This window comes from Tamandua tetradactyla, chromosome 3, assembly GCF_023851605.1.
Source record: "Tamandua tetradactyla isolate mTamTet1 chromosome 3, mTamTet1.pri, whole genome shotgun sequence".
In the NCBI taxonomy this organism is placed as follows: Eukaryota; Metazoa; Chordata; class Mammalia; order Pilosa; family Myrmecophagidae; genus Tamandua; species Tamandua tetradactyla.
Window position 1 is genome coordinate 164806248 of NC_135329.1, and position 21466 is coordinate 164827713.

Here is a 21466-nt window from a genome sequence, read left to right on the forward strand (position 1 = left end):
AAAGGATGAGATTTTTATTGAACAATCAGATTCTTCAAGTTTGTGCTCAGTTTAGGTACTTTCTATTTTCCCACTCTTTCAAGCATTCTTAAGCATCTGCTTTGAGTTTATAGTGTACTTAGTGCCAGGTACAGTATTTTCACTGTAAAAAATTTCACTCTTAAAAAATGTATTATTGAGCAAAGAGTCCTTTTCAATGGAGGAGAAAAAGATGGCTTTGGGAAAAGGGTGGGTCCCTGGGATATAGATTGTCAGAGGAAAGGGAAGAGGGTACTTCAGGAAGCAAGAATATGTAGGACAAAGCATGGTGGCCATGAACATGGCTTATACAGGAGACAGTAAAAGCAGCCTAATGTTGATAAATTAATATTACAAAATAAATTATATAAATTATGCATAGCCAGATTACAGGAATCTTGACAATTAAGATGGAAACAATCAACTAGAGCTCCATTAGGCAGGAGTGAGCCATTGATTGTCTAGATACAGGGCAGTGCAAGGATATAAAAGTTTCTATCTAAAAAATTTTTAAGGAAATTATGTTCATTATAAGGATAACTGGATAAAGATCTGAACGGATGTGACTGCTATCTATACTATATATTTAAAGATTTACTCATTAGCAAATATTAAAAATCCCTACTATTATGATTTTTGAATTCAATAAGGCTCAAAAAGGATATTTGTCTTACATAAATTTTGTAATATTTCCCTGATTTATTTAATTACCTATTAGTCAGATAGTAAATTCGAGTGGCAATCTAGCATCACATGTAAGTCAAAATTAAATCACACATGATTCTCCTCTGTTGCTTGAATGCATCTTTGGCCCTAATTCAACTAGAAATGCATACAGACCCAATTTTAACTTTATTTTTTTGGTGCTAAATGTGTTCATTCTAGACACAAAATATGATTATCTTTTAAAATTATTTTAGAAGAAGCTTAGACCAGAATTAGTACATGTAGTACCAATGACTATTTTGCAAAGCTTAGACATTTCAGTCAAACCTGAAACTTTCTTTTTATGCAGAGTATCACCTGGGTGATTTTTAATTACTACTAAATTTCCTGGATCTGGAGAAGAAATCAGCTATTTTCCAGTTGGTTAGTGTCAATTGCAATATTAATATGAAAGATCACAATATGCTAAAGGTTTCGTAGCACATTCAGTGAAAATGACATAAGGACAACCTGGGTACTGGAGTGCAGACTAGAAAAGAAAGAGCTTTAGAATCAGCCAGACCTGAGCCCATACCTTAGTTCTGCCCTGCACTGGTCATGCAGCCATGGCAAGGCACTCAACCTCAGTATTATTGTCTATTAAATGGATAGAATAATGTCTGCCTTGAATAACTTTTTTTGAGAATTAGAAATAACTCTTAGCCCTGTGTCTGGCAATATAGTAGGCACACAATAAATTCTGGGCAACATTATTAATAGTACTAATATCATTCTGGTCCTTTAAAATATTTGACCAGAAATAGAGGCAAGTTCTCCATATCTGCCAGCTCTCACCTGTAAGCTTGTCTGCCAGCATATTGAGTTGGTCTGAATTAAGGCCACGACCGACATATGATGAAAACTGCCAGCTCATCACTTCCAGAAGTTGACTCAAAGTGGCAGATGGAGGATTAGTAAAGAAAACCAAATTCTGAAATAGAGTTGTGATGACAATTATATATGTTAAGCATACTGAAAACACTTATATAGTGTTTCAATATATAGGATTCCTGATTAAACACTTTTGACTAACCTAAGTTGATAATAGTCTTACCTCTAGTTGTGCTTTTGAAGATGGATTTTGTATTTTCCTAAAGAGTTCCTTGCTCCTTGAGTCTAATTTAACACAGCTCCATCTTATCCTTGAAAGAATTATTTGGCATCTCTTTGTTTAGCTTTTATTGTTTAGCTGAATTATTGATGGTCAGTCAACTTATTCAAGAACTTAGCACTGATCAATAACTTATTGGACAATTACTCTTTTCTGAAACAGTATTATTCTTTTTTGTTTTTAAACCAATATCATGTTGTTTCATTGGCTTATCATGACTTGACACATTATACCTTGATCAGGCTAAGCATCCGAAGTGCACGAAATAGTTAAATCCCAGCCTAAGGAAAGTGACCCTACAATATGAATTTGTGATTAGCCTTGAACTCTTGTTTTATGGGTACCATGGTAGTCTTTTCTTTTTTCTAGATTTAGATAAATCTTCTGTATGATCAACTCTAAACAAGATTTTTTATGCCAGAAGTGAGTTCAACAATAATGGAACTGAAGACTTGGTCCTAGATTGTTGGAAAGCAGACAGCTATTCTAAGCAAAGTAAACTATTCTAAGAAGATGAAATGGGAGAAGGAGAAGAACTGAGGAATTAGACCAGTACCTGGAGAAGGCCACTGGTGTACTTGACCTTCCTGGACAGCTGAACGGGAATCACTTAAGAGATTTCAGAAGGTGGGAACAAAAGAGGACACAGTATCCAACAAGGAGTGGAGGTAGGAAGAGGAGGAAGGGAGAGAAATAATTTCTAGGTAGGTAGTTTTCTCAAGCTGAGAATTATGTCCAAATAAACACCCAGAAAACATAGAATATAATGAAAAAACAAGGAGCTTAGATTTTGAACCTGGATAGAATTAAGTAGAAGGACCGGACTTCATTGTTAAGCTGAACTCTATAGGGTTCTTTATGTCTACATCTTAAGACTCCTCATCCTGGGGCAGAGTATAATCTGGTACTTTAAGTGATGATTAGAGCTTAAGACTTTGGTTGCTTTCTTACAGAAGAAGGATGCCAAGGAGAGCTAAAATGCAGCTTCTGTGCTCTGAGCATGGAGGACAGAGTAGTACCCACTCTTCCCTCTTTATGCCCTGGAGTTGGGTGAAGAACTCTGAACATAAGTAGCTCCTTCTGGGGAATGACATTCAATTTCAGGGGTGCTGGCTGTTCCTGGCCTTTAAGATCAGGAGATTCACTCCTCTAGTGAGTTCTGTTTTCTCCTCTCTAGGGCCTGAGAGGAAGCAAGTCACCAGAGCTCTCCATGCAGCCTATTTTTCTCAGATGCCAGGGCACCAGAGGATGAGAAGGAATAGCACTGAGTCATTTCCCATGCTGTTTCCTTATTAGGAGCATTAAATTAAAAGAAAAGAAGACAGAGTCTTGCTTTTATTGCTGGGGATTAAATTAAAATAATTCTTCCCTTTGAAAGGAGAAGAAATGAAGAAGAAATGTTATTTACATTTGACCTAATTTCTTCACATGTTAGTGATTTCCAGCACAACACTGAGGTTTTGCACCACCTTCTGATTCATCTTTTTTTGCCCCTCCCTTCCTTGGTTGTCCTCTAAAAAAAAATCTATTCTCTGCTTGTTTTGAGACCTGAGCTCAATTTTTTTATCTGGATCTCAATAACCACTAGATGGCATTAAAACCCAATTTGAGCCTAGGATGGATTAAATCTATAATCAATCTTGAAAATTTGTGCTGTCTGAATGTAGTTAGGCAAGCTTCATGATTACTCTCGTCTCTTACCTGTAAACCAATTCTCTGCCTTTGTATATGAGCCTGTGTAGAGAAGATAGTGGGCAGAAATGGGTTGGAAGGAGGTAAACCCAGCAGTCAGATATCAAATTCTGGCACAAGGAGTCTTCTTGTACCCCAGTTAGCAGAGCCATAGATGGCCCTAAAACTTTCCATGATGTACATGATTGGGAGTTGACCAATCCCTCAGAAATAAAAATACCTGCCTGTCACTTTTAATGATATGCATGATTCTCAGAGTCATGTCTATCAGAATACACTACTTCAAATATCACTTAAGAGAGAATTCATACAACATGAAATTCGGGAATAAAACAACCCACAGATTTGCCAAAATACATAACAGCTCTTTTGACCCGGATGGATTTTGTTGACACAAAAACGGATGGAATAGAATTAAAGGAGGAAAAGCAGAAATAGAGACCCTACCTGGGAATCGTTGGTTGACACATTGTACCAAATGATGGACGCCCAAGCATTAGGCAACTGACTGACATTGGAAATCATCACCACAGGTAATGAGCTGGTCTGGTTTAAAAAAATAAGCATAGTTATTACAAGTAGTCCTATGTTACATTGGTCTTACACTTGACCCTCTCCTCTAAAGGGCTGTTTTAGGCCATCCTCACTCCAATTCTGACATCCACAATGGCTTGATCGGTACAATAGTTGTGAAGGCACTTGGAACTTTCTGAGCATGTAAGCATAGGCCACTGTGCCAGAAGAAAAGAAGCTGTGAAAACAGGAAGCCTTTCAGAGTGCTCAGTCAGGATCAGCTTCCCCCAAATATCTTCGCCAGCACTGCTTAATTATTTATACTTTATTACGTCACACAGTGCCTATAATGCAACTAACTAGAAATGGAATTGGCTTAGCAACTATCCTCTTTAAAAGTTACATTAAAAGAACTAATTTCAAATTGAGCTCTGTGCTGATTCAACATATTCAAATTATGATTTAACATCTAATTAATGTTAGCAGTACTTGAAGTGACAGTTTTAATTGTAGAAGGTGGAGAGGTAAGCAATTTTAAAACACAGTGCAAGGAGGTTAAGCTGGTCTGTTGTTGTAGAACTCATTTGGTATTTTAGTTTCCAATCTGTTGGAAGAAATAGACTTTGACAAACTAGCCTGGGAAACCAATCTAATTTACAGTGCTCCCCTTCTAATATCAAAGTTTAGATTCCTGTAGATAGTAAAATATACAGTTGAGAAACTTACTAGGTCATGGAAACAGAGGTTTGGGAAAAAGGGATGAGAAAGGAACCTATGAATGCTTTTGTAAATATATTTATTCAGTAAGATAAAAGAGTATAAAGGTAGTATTCTAAAACAATATGCTCCACAAAAAAGGATCATATTCAGGATATATGAAATTGTGCTGGTTCTTTCATGCACTCACTTGTTAATTTAGTCAACAAATACTGACCGTATCAACTATGTGGCAGGCATTAGTGCTAGGCACTGGTACTAGAGTGGCAAATGAGATATGATGTCCTATCCTCAAGTAGCACAGTCAACCATATTCAATTGAATTTCAAAAGTTTCTTTATTCCTTCTTCAAATTCAATGGTTATAAAAGGATCAAAGCAATGTGCTATTAATGTTCCTCATTATATTTTAAAAAATTCTTCCTTCTAATATATTTCTTTCTTCCTAATACAAAGGAAGACTTAAAGTATATCACTACATGACCTTGGTCAAGGATGGTCATTTCTCTTTGGGCTTTCTAGTGTGTATCCACGACTCAGGAGATCCCAGAAAAAAAATCAACAACTGTAAACTGGGCAACAGTTGTATGTATTGAATTCATAACATCCATGAGATTTTATGCTTTATAGTAATTTAATCAGAATAGTATGCTGACTATTTAGTAAATATTTGATATATTGCTTTTCTTTTTCTTTCTTTTTGATATACTGCTTTTCTAAATGAAAATAAAAATAATGAATAATGAATGTACTAAGTAGTACTAAGACTATTAACTGGGTAACCCAGAAAGTCTGAGTTATCATCTAAAAATACTAATTCTTGCCAGTGTTATTAGTAAATGGTAGATGTTCCTTGAAATACCTACCTCCAAATCTATCGTCAGGCCATACAGGCAGATCTGTGTCTCAAAAGTTATGGAATGAAGCTCTTCAGTCACCATGTGAGAGCCCTAAGGGAGAAAGAAACAGTTATTCTACAAATACATGCTCATTATGTATTAAAATTAGGCCTGTTTCTATTAAATGAATAAGCCCTTAAAGAAAATGCCCCAAATTAGTCCCTAACTGAACGTGATGGTTAATTTCATGTGTCAACTCGGCTATGTTACGGTTTCCAGTTGTTTGGCCAAGTAACTGATTGTTATTGTGAGGGTATTTTATAAATGGATTTACATCAATAGTTATGTATCCCATCTATGGCTGCTAAGGTCTATAAACAACAAAGGACATTGCCTTCAGCAATGAGGGGACTCTCGTCCTCCAATCAGTTGGAAGTCTTAAAGTAAGAACTAAGGACTTCAGAATTTAGAAAGACTTTCTGCCTCTTTTTCAGCCAGCCAGCTTCTCCTGGGAAATACAAGTTCACCTTCATCAGAGTTTCCAGCTTGCCTCCCATTCCACAGGGTTTGAACATAACAGATTTTGAAATAAACTTTTTCAAAGTTTCCAGCTTATAACCTGTCCTTTGGAATTTGGACTTGCCAATTCTTTCCCCTTCCGCCACTCATGTGTGCCAATGCCTATAACAAATCTCTTTATAGATATACATACATTTATATATTCTGTGGTTTCTGCTTCTCTGAAGAACCCTAATACACTGAACATTCTCAATTTTTTAAAAGTTAGAGTACATACAGAGTTTGAGAAATCTTCATTTCCATAAACAGAATGATTTTATGTTTCAAAAACAAGATAATTTCTGACTTTTAAAATTCCAGCACATTTTTATCTGTTGAAATTTAGACAAGTTGTTCTATTTTATTTTTACTTTTTGAAAAGCAATTCTTTTGATTTATCCAATTTTAATTGAAGCAAACCATCTATCTGTGGATATAACAAAAACAAATCTTGGTATCATAATGATTTTGTTTAAAAGAAAGCAGGATTTCCTTCTGGTTAAACATGGTAGGTAGAATACATGCATTTCCCTCTGCTACCTCGAGAAACTCCAGCAAAATAACAGCTGATGTTTTATGTACTTTCCAATAAGTAAACTGTAATCCAGACCACAAGTGAGAGGTGGTGGAATGTGGGCGAGGGAGGCAATAAGAGGTGCAGATGCCTCAGAGCCTAGTGGTTGGAAGCACTGAATGGCTCTGAGGCTGGAGAGTAGACGAGGGCTGGGCATTGAGGTCTTTGTGGACTGTCCCTGCGAGGGTCAGTGAAGAGTCCCAGCACATGCAATAAGGTCTCCACCCTCCCCAACCCTGGTAAGGAACAAGAGCTTTACTCTGGAGTTTATAATCCAGAGGACCTAGAGAGGCTCTGCATTCTGGGCACAAGCTGAGGGTAGAGTGAGGTGAAGAGAGGACGCTCCTGTGAAAGTCTATGATGAGGCCCCTGACCCTTTTCCCGCTTGGGATCTAGAATGCTCATAGCCAAGCTTGAAATCCCTAGGAAAGGTCTCTGGAAAGTGGACAAGACTAAGATAAACAAAAAGTTACTTCCTTTTGGGGGCCTCCAATGAAATAGTCAGGTTCTTAATATCACCCAAGAACAATCCTCGCCATGCATAGAGAACTATCTCTTTAATCTTTAATATCACCCAAGAACTGATCCTTGCCTTGCATAGAGAACAATCCTTGCCATGCATAGAGAAAAGGGCAGCTTTTCTGTGCCCTGCTTTTAATTATAAACGATAAGCTACACTTGAAAAGTCTCTTGTCTACATGAAATATAGATTAAAAAAATCAGAAGAAAGGAGATAATTCAAAAGCAAAAAGTGTTATTAAAAACTATATTAATATCTTCAGAGATGTGATAACATTACCTTAGTGAAACCAGAACAGGATGCGTAAAAGGAACATTCAGAAAAGAACAGTGAACAATTAAAACTTCAAAACAAAATAACAGAACTAGACAGTTTAGAAGGACTGGAAGAAATTTAATAGAAAAAAATGAAGAAATGAAAAATAGAATAGAAAAGACAGAGAATTAATATATCAACACCAATGAAGTAATAGAAGTTTTAGAAAGAGAACAGAGCAAATCGGGTACAGGAAATCTCAAAGACAACCCACTGGTAACTCTTACCACTGATAGGGGTTGGCACACTCACTCTGGAGAACAACTTCTCAATATCTAGTAAAATAGAAGAAGTACAACTCCATACCCAGAAGTTCTTGTCATATACGAAACAAAGAATTTCTTGCACTCATGCACAAAAAGACATGTAAGAAGACCACTAACTGGAGAAAAGTATTTATAGCAGCATTGTTTATAATGTTATAAACTGTCCACTGATAAGAGAATAACTAAATACAGCGTATATTTATAAAGTAAGATAATACACAAAGGCACCCTTGGATAGGGATGAATCTTGAAAAATATTTCATTGAGTAGACAAAGCAAGTTGCGATAGGATATGTACATATCCATGCCATATACAGCAAATTTAAAATTGTAATAATAATGTAAATCATTTAGGAATATATTCATTTGTAGCACAAATATAAAGGCATTCTTGGAAATAAAAAATTCAGGGCAATGGTTACCTTTGCCTTGGGAAGCGGGTGGGTAGAGATAAGTTAAGGAAAGATACGAGGTATCTTCAAGTATATTTGCAAACAAAATTTTTAAACTGGTAGGTGGTTTCCACTCTATTATTCTTTATGTTTTGAATGATTTCTTTTTTTTAATACATGGGCAGGCATGAGGAATTGAAACCGGGTCTCCGGCATGGCAGATGAGAACTCTGCCACTGAGCCATGGTGGCCCACCCTGAATGATCTTTTAAAAATAAATAATAAAATAAAATTTCTCAAAACTAAAGGACATGAGTATTCAGATCAGAAGCAACCACAGAGGGCGGGCCACAGTGGCTCAGCAGGCTCTCGGCTGCCGCGCTGGAGTCCTGGGTTCCATTCCCAGTGCCTGCCCATGCGAGAAAAAAAAAAAAAGCGCCCACAGAATGTCTAGCACAATGAGGCAATAAAGACTCATAATAAAGTACATCGTTGCAAATTTCAGAAAACCAGGGATAAAATGAAAAGTTTCAGGAGTGTGTTTGGGGGACAGTCCTTTACAAATGATTAAGAATCAGAATGATGTTGAGCTTCTCGATCTTAACATAAGACAATGGAATTGTGCTTTAAAAATTCTGAGAGATGATTTCTAACTTAGAATGCTGTACTCAAGCTATCAATCAAGTGTGAGTGTAAAATAAAGACTTATTCAGGCATGAAAGGTTTCAGTAAGTTTGCCTTCCAAGTATCCTTTCAATGGAAACTACTGGGGAGTCTCTCTCATAAGAAAGAGGAAACAGCTAAGAATGAGGAAGACGTGGACCCAAACAGGAGAAAAGGGAGGGACTCCCTAGGATGATGTGAAAGGAAGTTTCAAATTTTAAAAAATTGTGCAACAGGATCCGAGAGCAACCAGTCCAGATTGGAGTAGTAGGATGGAGGGTTTCAGGAGGGATATTCCTAAGGGGAAAAGAGAAAGAAAAGCCTACGTTGGTGACATGGTTGACTGTGTGTGAGGAGTTTTCTGGTTCTGATGGGAAGTCTGGGGTTCCATTAGTGACAGGTACATACAAAACATTTCATTGAATGAAAATTTGAGGCAACTATTAAATCCAGGGAAATTCAAAGCGAATGTAATGCAATCACAGAATGGAAAAGCAATCATAGTATGGTATATGGCTTTACTGTTAACAATTTTTATATAATCATAGTAATGTAAACATTGACTCTGTTGATGAAATCAAAGTATGTTTATAATGATATTGTGAAGATAGGGGAGAAAAGTCTTTGTTTGAAGAGCTGTCATAAATGACCCATAGCCTTAACCTTTATGGAGAGAATTCAGGAGGTGAATATCTAAAAGAAAACCAAAAACCAATGATCACTTCTGGAAAGTGGGACGTGGATGGGAAGGTATAGGGCAGGCACTGCTGTTCTATTCCTGATGAAATCTTTTTTTTTTTTTTACATGTTTTTATTGAGAAATCGTTACACACATGCAGTCCATCCATAGTATACAACCATTGCTATGCAATATCATCACATAGTTGTGTATTTCATGATCATTTTTAGAACATTTATGTTGCTCCAGAACAAAAAAGAAAAACCTCAGTTACCCCATCCCCCACACCCCTCCTCTCATTGACCACTAGTATTTCAATCTACCCAATTTTTTTGCCCTTTATCCCCCCATGATTTATTTATTTATTTAATCCTTTTTTTTTTTTCACTCAACCGTCCATACCCTGGATAAGAGGAGTATCAGACACAAGGTTTTCACAATCACACAGTCACACTGTAAAAACTATACAGTTACACAGTCATCTTCAAGAATCAAGGCTACTGGAACACAGCTCAACAGTTTCTGGTACTTCCCTTTAGCCACTCCAAATATACCATAAACTAAAAAGGGATGTCTATATGATGTATTAGAATAACCTCCAGGTCAATCTCTCGAGTCTGTTTGAAATCTCTCAGCCACTGACACTTTATTTGGTCTCACTTCTCTCTTCCTTCTTTTGGTCAAGAAGGCTTTCTCAGTCCCAGGATACTGGAGCCTGGGTCATCCTGATGAAATCTTACAGCACCTCGTTATTCAGAGGGTAGCCCAGGACCAGCAGCATTGTCATCAACTAAACACCTGGGAGGGAAAAAGGATTCTCTGGACTCATTCCAGGCCTACTGAATCCGAATCTTCATTTTAACAAGGTCCCAGATGGGATTTGGGAGGCAGTTATTCTCAGTGCGATGTGTCTACTTTGCATTTAGCCTCAAAAGGGATGTAGAGAATTTGGAGATAATATAGAAAGCTTAAACAAGTTGAAAAAAAAAAACACCCTTGTGGAAACAAATGAATGAAAGTAGAAATATCTAGACTAGAAAAGTCAACATGGGGGTGGGATTAGCTGTGGCAGGATGAGCTCTGGGAGAAAGGGAGATCTAATTTTTTTTTTTTTTTTTTTTTTTTTTTTAGAGAGAGGGAGGAAGGGAAGGAAAGACAGAGAGAAGGAAGGAAGGATGGAAGGAAGGAAGGGAGGAAGAAAGGGAAACATCTTTAAACATTTTCTTGTTTTATTGTATTTTGTTTGTTTTTTTTACATGGGCTGGGGCCGGGAATCGAACCGAGGTCCTCCGGCATGGCAGGCAAGCACTTTGCCCGCTGAGCCACCGCGGCCCGCCCAGGAGATCTAATTTTGAAAGTGGGTTTATGAGTAGTACTTTTATGGGAAGTCTACCGATAATGTGGTATGCCAAAGTTAAGAACTGTTACAAAGAAGTAGAGAATTAAAAACTACTCTTTCCCTTGGCTAGGTCATGGTGATACCTTACCTTGCCTGCAGGTAGTTTAGATGCACTAGAGTGGCATCCAGGGTTGGTAGGAAGTCACATATCATGGAAATTTCCCTTGAAAATCACTCCTAAAAGTACTCCCAGTACCGCGGATGCACCAAATGGCCAGTTCCCAGTGCCTCCCCCAAACCTACTCAAGTACTAAGAAAACTTGCTGCTTCTTTGGTTGCACGTATGCCGGAGTGGTTTGCTTATGTTTAGTCACCAAGTTGAACAAAATGCTCTTATAAACAAAAGAGATGTCACCGTTCTATTGGGAAGGGGGTGCTCTCATTACGCAAGACCATGAGGCCACCTGAGGAGTCCACAACTTCCTTTACGCTTCTGTTCTCTGCTGGGTGTCTTTCATGTTCTCACTGAGTACAATGGTGGCAGGATACGGGCCTTGCTGAACATATGTGGAGCCTGATTCAAGGGCACAGATGGAGACCCGCATACCTTATGACTAAATATTTAAACATTATAAATCAAGCTAATGAACTGTTAAATATGGTCTACCCTCCTGCCCTGATATCTATGCCTTCAGGTGACCTAACCAGGAGGATTTAACTTCTTAGAGTTCCACTGGAACCTGGCGGTGTTGGGCAGGGGCTGGGGTGGCCCCTCTGTGAGGGGTCTCAAGGGCCTTGCTCCCTAGGGCCCCTTGGCCTCTGTCCTGGTGCCTTGGAATGTTTGCATTGATGGTGCTACCTGTGCTTAGGACAGTACACCTGGGGAAGAGGCCCCCACAGGCCCTGAGGTGGGCTTCACGTCTTTGGGGATGGGAATCCTGGGATCCTGAATTCTGGGTAAGCACATTGCCTTGACCCCAGACTTTTTTCCTTGTAAGAAGGGACACAATTGGAGGGTGACCAAAAGGAGTCTTTTTGAGTATAAGGTCCCATCCCTGCTCCATTCCATCTTCTATGGTATAATGTATATGATTAAATGTATGTATGCTATGACCTCATTATGGATAATTTCTTAAGAGCTTTGAGTTATGGCACCTGTCTGCTCAGCATCCAAACTTTTCATCCCAGTAGAAAAGTGTGAGAACCCAGGACTCCACATACAGAGCAATGACCTCAGGGTTGTCTGCAAACTTTGGGGAAAAACTTCATGCTTTAGCATTATCTTAGGGACCTGGAATGTGGATGGTAAGAGGATTTCTCAGTGATTCAAACTATAATGGAAACCAATTTCTAATGTTTACTTAAAACTCCGGACAGACTTGTGAGGCACATTTAGAAAGAAATCCAGCAAGGGAGCTGCCATACAATATACATGACTGGAGAAAAGAAGCTTCTGACAAAAGCAAGCATCATTAATTTTCAAAGCTTGCATGGCCATCAATAACAGTCTTCATTATTCTATCAGTGCAGTCCAATTTTACACTCTCAGAGTCCATTCCCTACAGATTGGGAAAATGTCATAGACAAGATGTAACATTAATGGCTACATGAAAAGCCATTCTTACTATCCGAGGTGATTACAAATTTAAAATGTCTATATTTATAATATTTATATGGCACTGAGTGTTATAACTGGATCGATTGCATTATACTTCTAAAGAAAAGTGCCCATTGGGTAATCTTGGCTAAGGAACTTGATCAGGGCTCCACCTGGAAAAAAACTTTCAACCTAATGACAGGAAGGTCCAGATGTCCCCCTATTCTTTTGGGTTTCCTCTGCCCAGTGCCTCATAGTATAGCCTGAAATCCTAGAATATATTACAATGATTATGGTTTTTGGGCTTGAAGGAAAACCCTTAGAAGAAAAGTATGACTGGTATAAGAATAATTTTTGTTCAGATTTCTTGTTTGTCTTTAAAAGCCGTACTCCATGATAATGCTGCCCATGGAAAGCTATGTGACACAGAAAACAATTTAAATAAACCATTCATTTCATGAGTATTTATTAATCACCTATCATGTACTAGGTACTGGGTCAGATGCTGGGAAACGGTGTTATGAAGGTAACAAAGGTACAATCACATGAAATGGATCTCAATCACAGAATCCTTAAAAAGGTATGTAAAATTACAACTAGGCTCAGCCCATAAAATAAATGCACTGTATGGATGAGATCATTGTCTAAGTGTTAAGTGTTATTCCTGTACTAATATCTCCCTTAAAAAAAGTGTTGCAACTATTTACATCGGTTCGTAAGGAACGCAACTTCCTGTGAAAATGCTTGGGCTAGTTGGGGTGTGAATAGTATATCTGTGATTGAGTACACTGAACCTTGAAAGAACATCTGTTTGACTGTTTTGTTCAATGAAACTCAAGTCATCCAAGCTTTACTAATAGCTTCTTTGTGCTTCATCACTTTCCACCGTATAAACAAAATTACCTAACACCTCAGTCTGTGGCTAAAACATTATTTATCAGTTAAAGCCCACTGACAAAGAGCAAAATCAAGAGACTGAAATTCAAGCTTCCCTGTTCAAAGTTTTCACATTTCAATAATCCCTCTCTAGTCAGCTCCCTGCCAGATAAGGACCTCCAGGGAAAAGTTGTTTCCTGGGAATGTTTACTTTACAAAACACAGACTAATGGCTCCAAAGTTTGGCCACTTGCTGGGTGGTGGAATCATTTCTTCACTGTGACCCTTCCAAGGAAATAACAATGGTTTAGGGAAAAAGACAGTAATTTCCAACCTTGACTTTTTGATCATATCCCTTTAATTGCCTCAAAGGGTGTTGTGAAATTCCAAAGCAAATTCTTAAATAAAATTCACTTAAAACAACTTTATAACCCTATCCTATCTTGTACTTCTCAGGATTATAGAATCTTAGCCAAAGGAGCCTCAGAGATTGTCTAACCAATAGTTTACAAGTGTTTTTTTTTTCACTTTGGAACACATCCTTAAGTGCATTTCCCATTTGTGTTCCTATATGTAAAACACATAAATAGAGCTGCCTTGATTGAAACAGGGGTTGGGGATCCAGAGCTCCTCCTTCCATCCCCACCATCCCATCCAGAGGTGGCTCCTGAGGTACCTGTCTCTTCTCTCTGGACCTTCTGGGAAAAGCAGGGGCCTAGTGCCACCTCCTCCTCCTCATCCATCCCTAGAGCCAGGAGCCCCTGCACAACCTGACAGGTCATCTCTTCTCAAATAGTCTTACAGTCAAATAACCACAGGGTGATGCATTTCTAAAGAGCTTTGGAATAGCCACCTTTGGGAAACTACTCATTCATGACATCTTGGTATGTTTTTTTTTTTTTTTTTTTTTTTAACATGGGCAGGCACCGGGAATCGAACCCGGGTCCTCAGGCATAGCAGGCAAGCACTCTTACCTGCTGAGCCACTGTGGCCCGCCCTCTTGGTATGTTTTTGATCATTTAAAAACTATTCAACCCAAATTCTCACGAACAAAATATGTTGTTGCTAACCTCTTATACGCGGGTCTCCTTTTGTGTTTCTGCTGTGCATCCATAGGGCTTTGGAAATAGCAATATGTTGGGCTCTGTTTCTTACAGCCAGTCTGACCTTGCACGAGTCCCATAACCTCTCTAACTCCCACTGTGAATAGGGATAATGTCAATTGACACTTTCTAGGATGATTATGAGGATCATCACCCTATAAAGGTGATTTTACATGTATGTCTATGTGTGTGGCAGGATGGTTTGGAACAGGAGACATGAAATCCTAAAAAAGGACATACATAAACATTGGGCTGAAGTTTCAAGGACATGGAGCCGTAGGAGGGAAGTGGTCAGGACCCTTGAAATGGGCCATGTCTCCAACCGAGCACTTGGCATTGGGCAGAGAAGGATGAGGATAGGCAATTTGCCTTAGACCAGGTACCACCTTTAGAGTCCAGTTAGGTCACCTAGTAAATGCCTGCTCTTTTTGGAGTGGGTGTGATGGAGAGTCTGCCACAGCAAACACATCACACACACACAGCACAGCACAGTGGCCTCTCACACATCCCATCCCATCTGATCCTCACAATCACCTTATAAAGTGTCGACTGACATGACTCCCATTCATAGTGGGAGTTAGAAAGGTTAGGGGCTTCTGCAAGGTCAGACTGCTGGAGAGGCAGAGCCCGACACATTGCTACTTTCACTGCCCCACAGATGCACAGCAGAAACACAAAAGGAGACCCAGCAGACAGGGAGAGGTTAATAATATTTTCTCAGGAAACATGATTTTAAATTCTGGACTTTCAAACAATTCTGGTGCGAGGCAGCTACAGGATTTCCAAGACAGCAGGCAAGTGTGAACAATAACAGGAGGAGCTGGGGCAGAGGGGCAAGGATGGGGCGTTATCCACTAAAACCTCCCTTGTAGGAATCCCAGCAAATGAAAGGAGTGTGATACAGGAGTCTGTGGGGGACCAAAGAGGAATACCAGCAGCTTAGCCTCCTCCAGGGAAGGCTCTGCCATCTGAGAGGCAATAGAGCACAGTGGCCAGAGGAGCATGAACCCGGAAGCCAGACTGCCTCAGCTTGAATCTTGGCCATGCCGCTTCCTGCCCTGACCACTCTGTGCCTCCGTTTCCCTAATAGCGGAATAAATATAACACCAGTAGTACCCGCTTCATAGCATGGTCCCAAAAGTAACATAAATCAACAGTGAAATTCTTAGAACAGTGCTTGGTTTATAGTAAAATGCCACACAAGGGTTTGTTTGGTAAAGAAATTCTTATCTGGCTGTGAGTTTCTACCATAGATGTTCACAGATAAACGCTGTTAACTCTGAAATTTGAAATGAGGCTATGAAGTCCTAGTTTCCTGTTTTCCTAAATTTTAGTTACCGCAATCCCTGGACCCTTGGTTTTATAAAGCTTACGTTATAAGCCCCCCAGTCTTTCCTGGATTTCCTTTAGTCACCCCCCCCTTTTTTTCAGTCACCCCTTCTTGAAGGCTGAGCCTCTGACTCCCCAGCTCATCTTCTGGAGCCCACTTCACATATTTTGGGATTTTTCAACTAACCAGCCTATGGCTCCTATAAATGTACCTAGGAGTCATATCAAAATTCTGTCAACAGGGGGCGCTCAAAGAATAGTTTAAAATAAGATTATCCTGCTTTAGCAAATCTGAAAAAAAAATAAATGGAAGAAATAAAATATTTCTTATTTGGCTGCAAATTCTTATTTGCTATTAATCTGAAAATAAGAGGAAATAAATTCAAGGTAATAAAAACAGACAACATTATGATAGTGGTTGATTTTTTTATGGTAATTTACTTAGATCGCCATTTCTAGAGAAATCCAAGTAAAGATTATGATTTTTACATTCAGAAAGATGACAAGGTACTGAAGAATCAAGTTATTTGGATTTGTTCTGTTTGATTTGTTTTACTTAAGAAAACATCAGAAGAACTGTGCTTGGTCTAGTCAGATGTAATATTTAGGGATGTCAAACTGAATGAAACACTGTTGCAACCTTAGTTAAAATTCCAGTGAGTTGGCAAAATGTTTTTTTGTTTATAATGTGCTAGCATTTCACCTAGGAGGTTTAGACAACATTTATGGGTTTCTATAGGATGGGAGAAATAGTTCCCACTTATTTGTTTTACTAAAATATCCTAAATTCAGTGATTACTTACCTGCTTGGATCCCTGCTCTAAACTGAGGTTCTGCTCTAGGAAGAAGGCTTAGTTTTTCTCCAATAGGGCAATGATATTTGGCAAATTATCTTTAAGACAGATTAAGGGAATGAAGCATTCTTGGAGGGGGAATGATAGGCCATTAAACCTTTTGTGATGGATTTTTGTGGTTTTGTGGGGTGTGTTAGATCGATAGTAGTTGAGTGTTGAATTTATGAAGTGCTTTTCTTCCAAATAATTAAAAAATCTTTCATGTAGGAGCTGTGACGATAAAGACTGAACTGCTACAAACCACATCAGAAGCAAGCCTTGCTGCTTTATAATTACTTCACGAAGGTGGTCTTATAGAAATGTGTAATTCGGAGCTGGGAGAGTTGGGTCTTACCAGCCCGATCTCTTAGAGGGAAAAACTGCTGTAGTTCTCCATTAGGTCATTTGTCAAGAATCACATTTTCTGTCACTACCAGAGCATGGACTCAAACCCGGAATCCTAAATTCCTAATACGCAGGGCGTAAGTGTATGTTCTGGTTTGTAGGCCAACTAAATGGATGCTCTCCAAGGGCCCTACTAAACCAGGGTTTGACCAGTACTGGCTTGAATGCAGACACTCACACTGTATCAGTTTGTTCTTTTAATCAATTAATCCTATGAAATAGAAACCTTAAACACAAGAACAGGGCAATTGATGCATAAAGTCATAGGGTTGTTTTTGACCCATGGTTTTTCATATGGTGTATCATGATTTTTGAGCCTCAAGTAGTTTTAAGACAATTTGTAGTAATGGAGGACTGACTAAAGAAATCATGGCACATCTGTAAAATGAAATATGCATTTCACTTTAAATTTTGTTCTACAAGAATGTTTAAGGTTATGGAAAGCTGTTCATATACACATTAAAATATGTATGTTTATCATATATTTTAATATATATACATGTATATGTGTATGCTATATATGTATATAAATGTGTGTGTATATATATATGTCTGTGTGTGTAAAGTGGAATGGATGCATACCAAAATGTTAGTAGTCGTCTTTCTTTGGAGGGTTTTAAAATATTCTTTTTATTTCTTCCTTTTAAAAAAATTCCCATATTGTCTGCAATTATCAGGTTACATTTGTAATAAGTAGGTTAAGAGCTTTGCAAAAATAAGATATTATAGGATTGTTTCCTACCTCATTTCCTTTGCTTCCAGCACTGGACTTCATTTCCTTTGGTTGCTTTGTAAAAGAAAACAACAGCGCTTAGATGGAGAAGCATTATCAATGAAATATCAAGTGGTCATATCAAATCAAGTGATTTTTTTGGGTCACAGTTTTGACTCCTAAAAAACAGTGACCTACGTGCCTTCTTACTCTGAAAGCTGATATAGTAACTTCAAGGGGTGTCGCATTAGAAACTTTCAGTGAGATATACTGACATATCACTGAGACTGTATTTTTCAACCAACATTTTGGAAAGAGGAAACCATGTTGGGATCCTCTAGAATCTATTCTGTACTCTGGAAAGCATCATCTGGAAAGCATCATCTGCGCTAATATGTGCACAATTATTCACGAAGGTTCCCAATTCCTGCAAAATCAAGTCTAACACAGAGGATGGGAAAGAACTACAAGGCAGCTGCCATATGTCACATTAAGCTATCAAATGGCCTTAGAGCAGAAGACCTACTGACAGGCAAAAATGTTCATGACATAGATTACTGAATGGAAAAAGAGGCAGAAAGCAAATTATATAGAATGTACACTTTGATCCCACTTTCTAAAAAGAAAAATACCTGTTTTAGAAAAAAGAACGAAAACATAAAACTAAGGAGGTTAATAGTGTTACCTTGAGATGAAGAGATTATAGAAGATTTTTAAATTCTTTAAATTTTGCTTCTCTGATTTTCTACATTTATTTATTTGCATGGGCAGGCTTTGGGAATCGAACCCGGATCTCTGGCATGGCAGGCGAGAATTCTGCCACTGAGCCACCATTGCCTGCCCTCTACATTTACTTTTACATTAAAAAGTGACCAAAGTTATTAGGCAAAATATATGTGAAAATTCTTTGCAGCAAGAGCACTGAAAGAACTAAGGTTTTGTTGCTTTATGGCTTAGATCTGTTGAAGTTTTTGATGTGTTCCCTGTCTTTCTATTTCCACGTGACTTTTCGAGAGAGGGCCATTTCCAAGCTAAAGGCTTCTTGCTGTTCTCAATGCCATACATTGGTTCTGAAAGTTCCTTGAGACTAGGAATTGAGTCTTACCAAAAAGAATGGTAATTACAAAGATGTGAAATGCACGGTTCCTCAATACATTTTATTTGTGTAGCCTCATGTGGGGGGGATTCAATAAAAAAAAAACAAAAACGGAAACAAAAAAACCTTCACTCTTCAAAACTGAAGACTAAATAAAAGCAGAAATCATCATGTGGCACTGTATAATTTATATACGCAGCTGTCTTTCTTTTAATCCTGATTGCATCTTTTAGGCAATAGCCCTATGGAGGCTGATTTCAGGGGTGCCCAAACACACAAGCTAGGTTATTTCCTAAATGTTCATAAACCATGTAACTAACATGTTCCTGGTAAGAAAAGCAGCAGGGTTTTAGGAATCTAAGAACTACGCAAAGTATAAGAAAGAAGGCAGGAAGAGAACTCTAGGTTAAGAGGAAGTGGTAAAAACAAGAAGCAACAGGATGGGGCTGAGTCAGAAGCTTTCTAGACATGTCAAGGCAAACTTGTATTCAGCAGTCATACCCAGGGACATCATATTTCCCAAAAATATCCCCCCTAAAATCAAAGTGCTTTTAGCCAAATATGTTTTACTCCTCCAGGAGACTGAAAATCAAAACCAGGAATGCTTATCCAATTTGAGGCAGATTATCTCTGTCATCATCATTAAAAACATATTGTTGAGTAACTACTACATATATTTAGATACTATATAGCACATTGCTAAGAATTCACCATCTTCTGACTTCAAGTTCAGTGCTCTTTCTACCATTTTAATTCTTCAATAATGGCATGTTTTCTTTTTCAGTATGGCCCTTTATCTTATATAGGAAGCAATAAAGAACGAAATACACTTGTGGTAGTTAGATTCAGTTGTCAATTTGGCCAGGTGAAGGCCTTCCTCTCAGCACTTGCAGCTTAGCCCAGGCCTTTGGAGATGCAGAAAGGAATCACCCCAGGGAAAGTTGTTGGAACCCAGAGGCCTGGAGAGAAGGCCAGCGGAGATTATCCTCAGCCTTCCCATGTAAGAAAGGACCTCAGATGAAAGTTAGCTGCCTTTCCTCTGAAGAACTAACAAAATAAATTCCCTTTTATTAAAAGCCAGTCTGTCTCTGGTGTGTTGCATTCCGGCAGCTAGCAAACTAGAACAACACCTAAACTGTTGGTTTAGGTGTATCTGACTTTAGAAAAAAAAATTGTGTAATTTTATTGCCAAACTCACCAAATGTCGAAATTCTACTGAGAGACTGCCATTGGAAGATTCTTCAATGGACATGGCTTTGACATGTGTTCCACAAAGGACAAATCTTCGATTGCTAGAGAGGAAATCTTAGCTATTTACATGGTCCCAGGTCAAAAAATATTTATGAGAACAACAAAAAAATTTCTACAAGGTAAGTGACTTACCTTAGAGTTGAAACATTCCTGCAAAAACGAGAAAATTCTTTGAAATGAGTGATTTCCTAGGCCTGGTAAAAAGCTTTCTACAATACTCTAGAGAACAATCTATAAAATTTCATTCCCAATTATTTTGGCAAATTTTTAAAAATTAAGTTGTCATTGGAGTTCTCCTAAATATTTGAATTTCAAAGTCAAATATTTGAAGTACACTGATTTGTAATAAAGTTAATGAAAAAGTTCAGAGTTATTCTATAAAATAAGGATGATTTATTTTTAAAAGTTTTGCATTTTCATGATTCAAAGTGAAATGAGAAACTTACTTGTCAATTGAAGCTTTAACCTTCACCTGATAGTTTAGCTCTGGCAATTTTATTAGTAGTCTGGAAAGAGACATCAATAAAGAATCAAAGATCAAATGTAAAGTGTTGAAAGCCTTTTTTTTCTTTTAAAGATTTAAATATACACATAAATCAAACTTACATTATCCATATTTACGTGTCAGTTTGTTTTTAAAATGTGTAATTCCTTTGTAGTTTGCCATGTTGCTAATTAATGTGGACATCAGTCACTTAATATCATTTTTTACAAACATTTGGAAAAGTGTTACCACATTGCTTCAGTTGATGTGTGCTGGATAATTTTGGATACATTGGCAGGTCAGAAAAATAGTTGTATATATTTTGGATAAAACCTAAATGTGGGCTAAACTTACATAGATAGGGAAAAATTATTTGCAAATCTATTTAAATGGCTCCATTTTATACTCACGTAATGAAAAACAATAACTTGTAACCTTCATAAAACTGTTTTGATGATAACTGTTTTATGGTGAAAATACTGAGAAAGACTAAACCTCTATTTTTACATAATAGAATATGTAAAATCCCAATTCAAATGCATTTGTAATCTTTAAACACATTATGGTCAAGTAATAGCTGAATATTCATAACTAAAAGAGACCTAACTTCAAACCCACAAGTAACTGAAGTTCAGAAAAACAATTCCTTTAATTCCTTCCTCTGGTGTCAGTCCCTCTTTGTTTCTTCTGCTTCCTCAACTACCTCAGAGCTGCATCCTCTGACATGCCCTACCTGTGGGCACAGTCAAGATTTAGCAATATTCATTCTACCTATTCAAGACAGTGGTGAAAAAGGCACAAAGAAGAAGTCCTAGTAGTCAGAAGGAAGGGGAGGACAGAACCCTCAAACCCAGGACAAATGGTCTATGCCCCGACAAAC

At 38.0% G+C, this 21466-nt stretch overlaps 1 protein-coding gene across 2 annotated transcripts in view; it reads right to left on the reverse strand.

Moving 5' to 3' along the window:
• Window positions 1-21466, reverse strand: part of STAT4 (signal transducer and activator of transcription 4) — a 103538-nt gene that overhangs the window by 4502 nt on the left and 77570 nt on the right. For both annotated transcript variants that reach the window (XM_077154496.1, XM_077154498.1), the window contains exons 12-18: window positions 20549-20608; window positions 20235-20252; window positions 20050-20143; window positions 17786-17830; window positions 5622-5705; window positions 3974-4072; window positions 1519-1654 (exon numbers count right to left, since the gene is read on the reverse strand). In XM_077154496.1, coding sequence (XP_077010611.1) covers window positions 1519-1654; window positions 3974-4072; window positions 5622-5705; window positions 17786-17830; window positions 20050-20143; window positions 20235-20252; window positions 20549-20608 — 536 coding nt within the window. The remainder of the gene's footprint in view (window positions 1-1518; window positions 1655-3973; window positions 4073-5621; window positions 5706-17785; window positions 17831-20049; window positions 20144-20234; window positions 20253-20548; window positions 20609-21466) is intronic.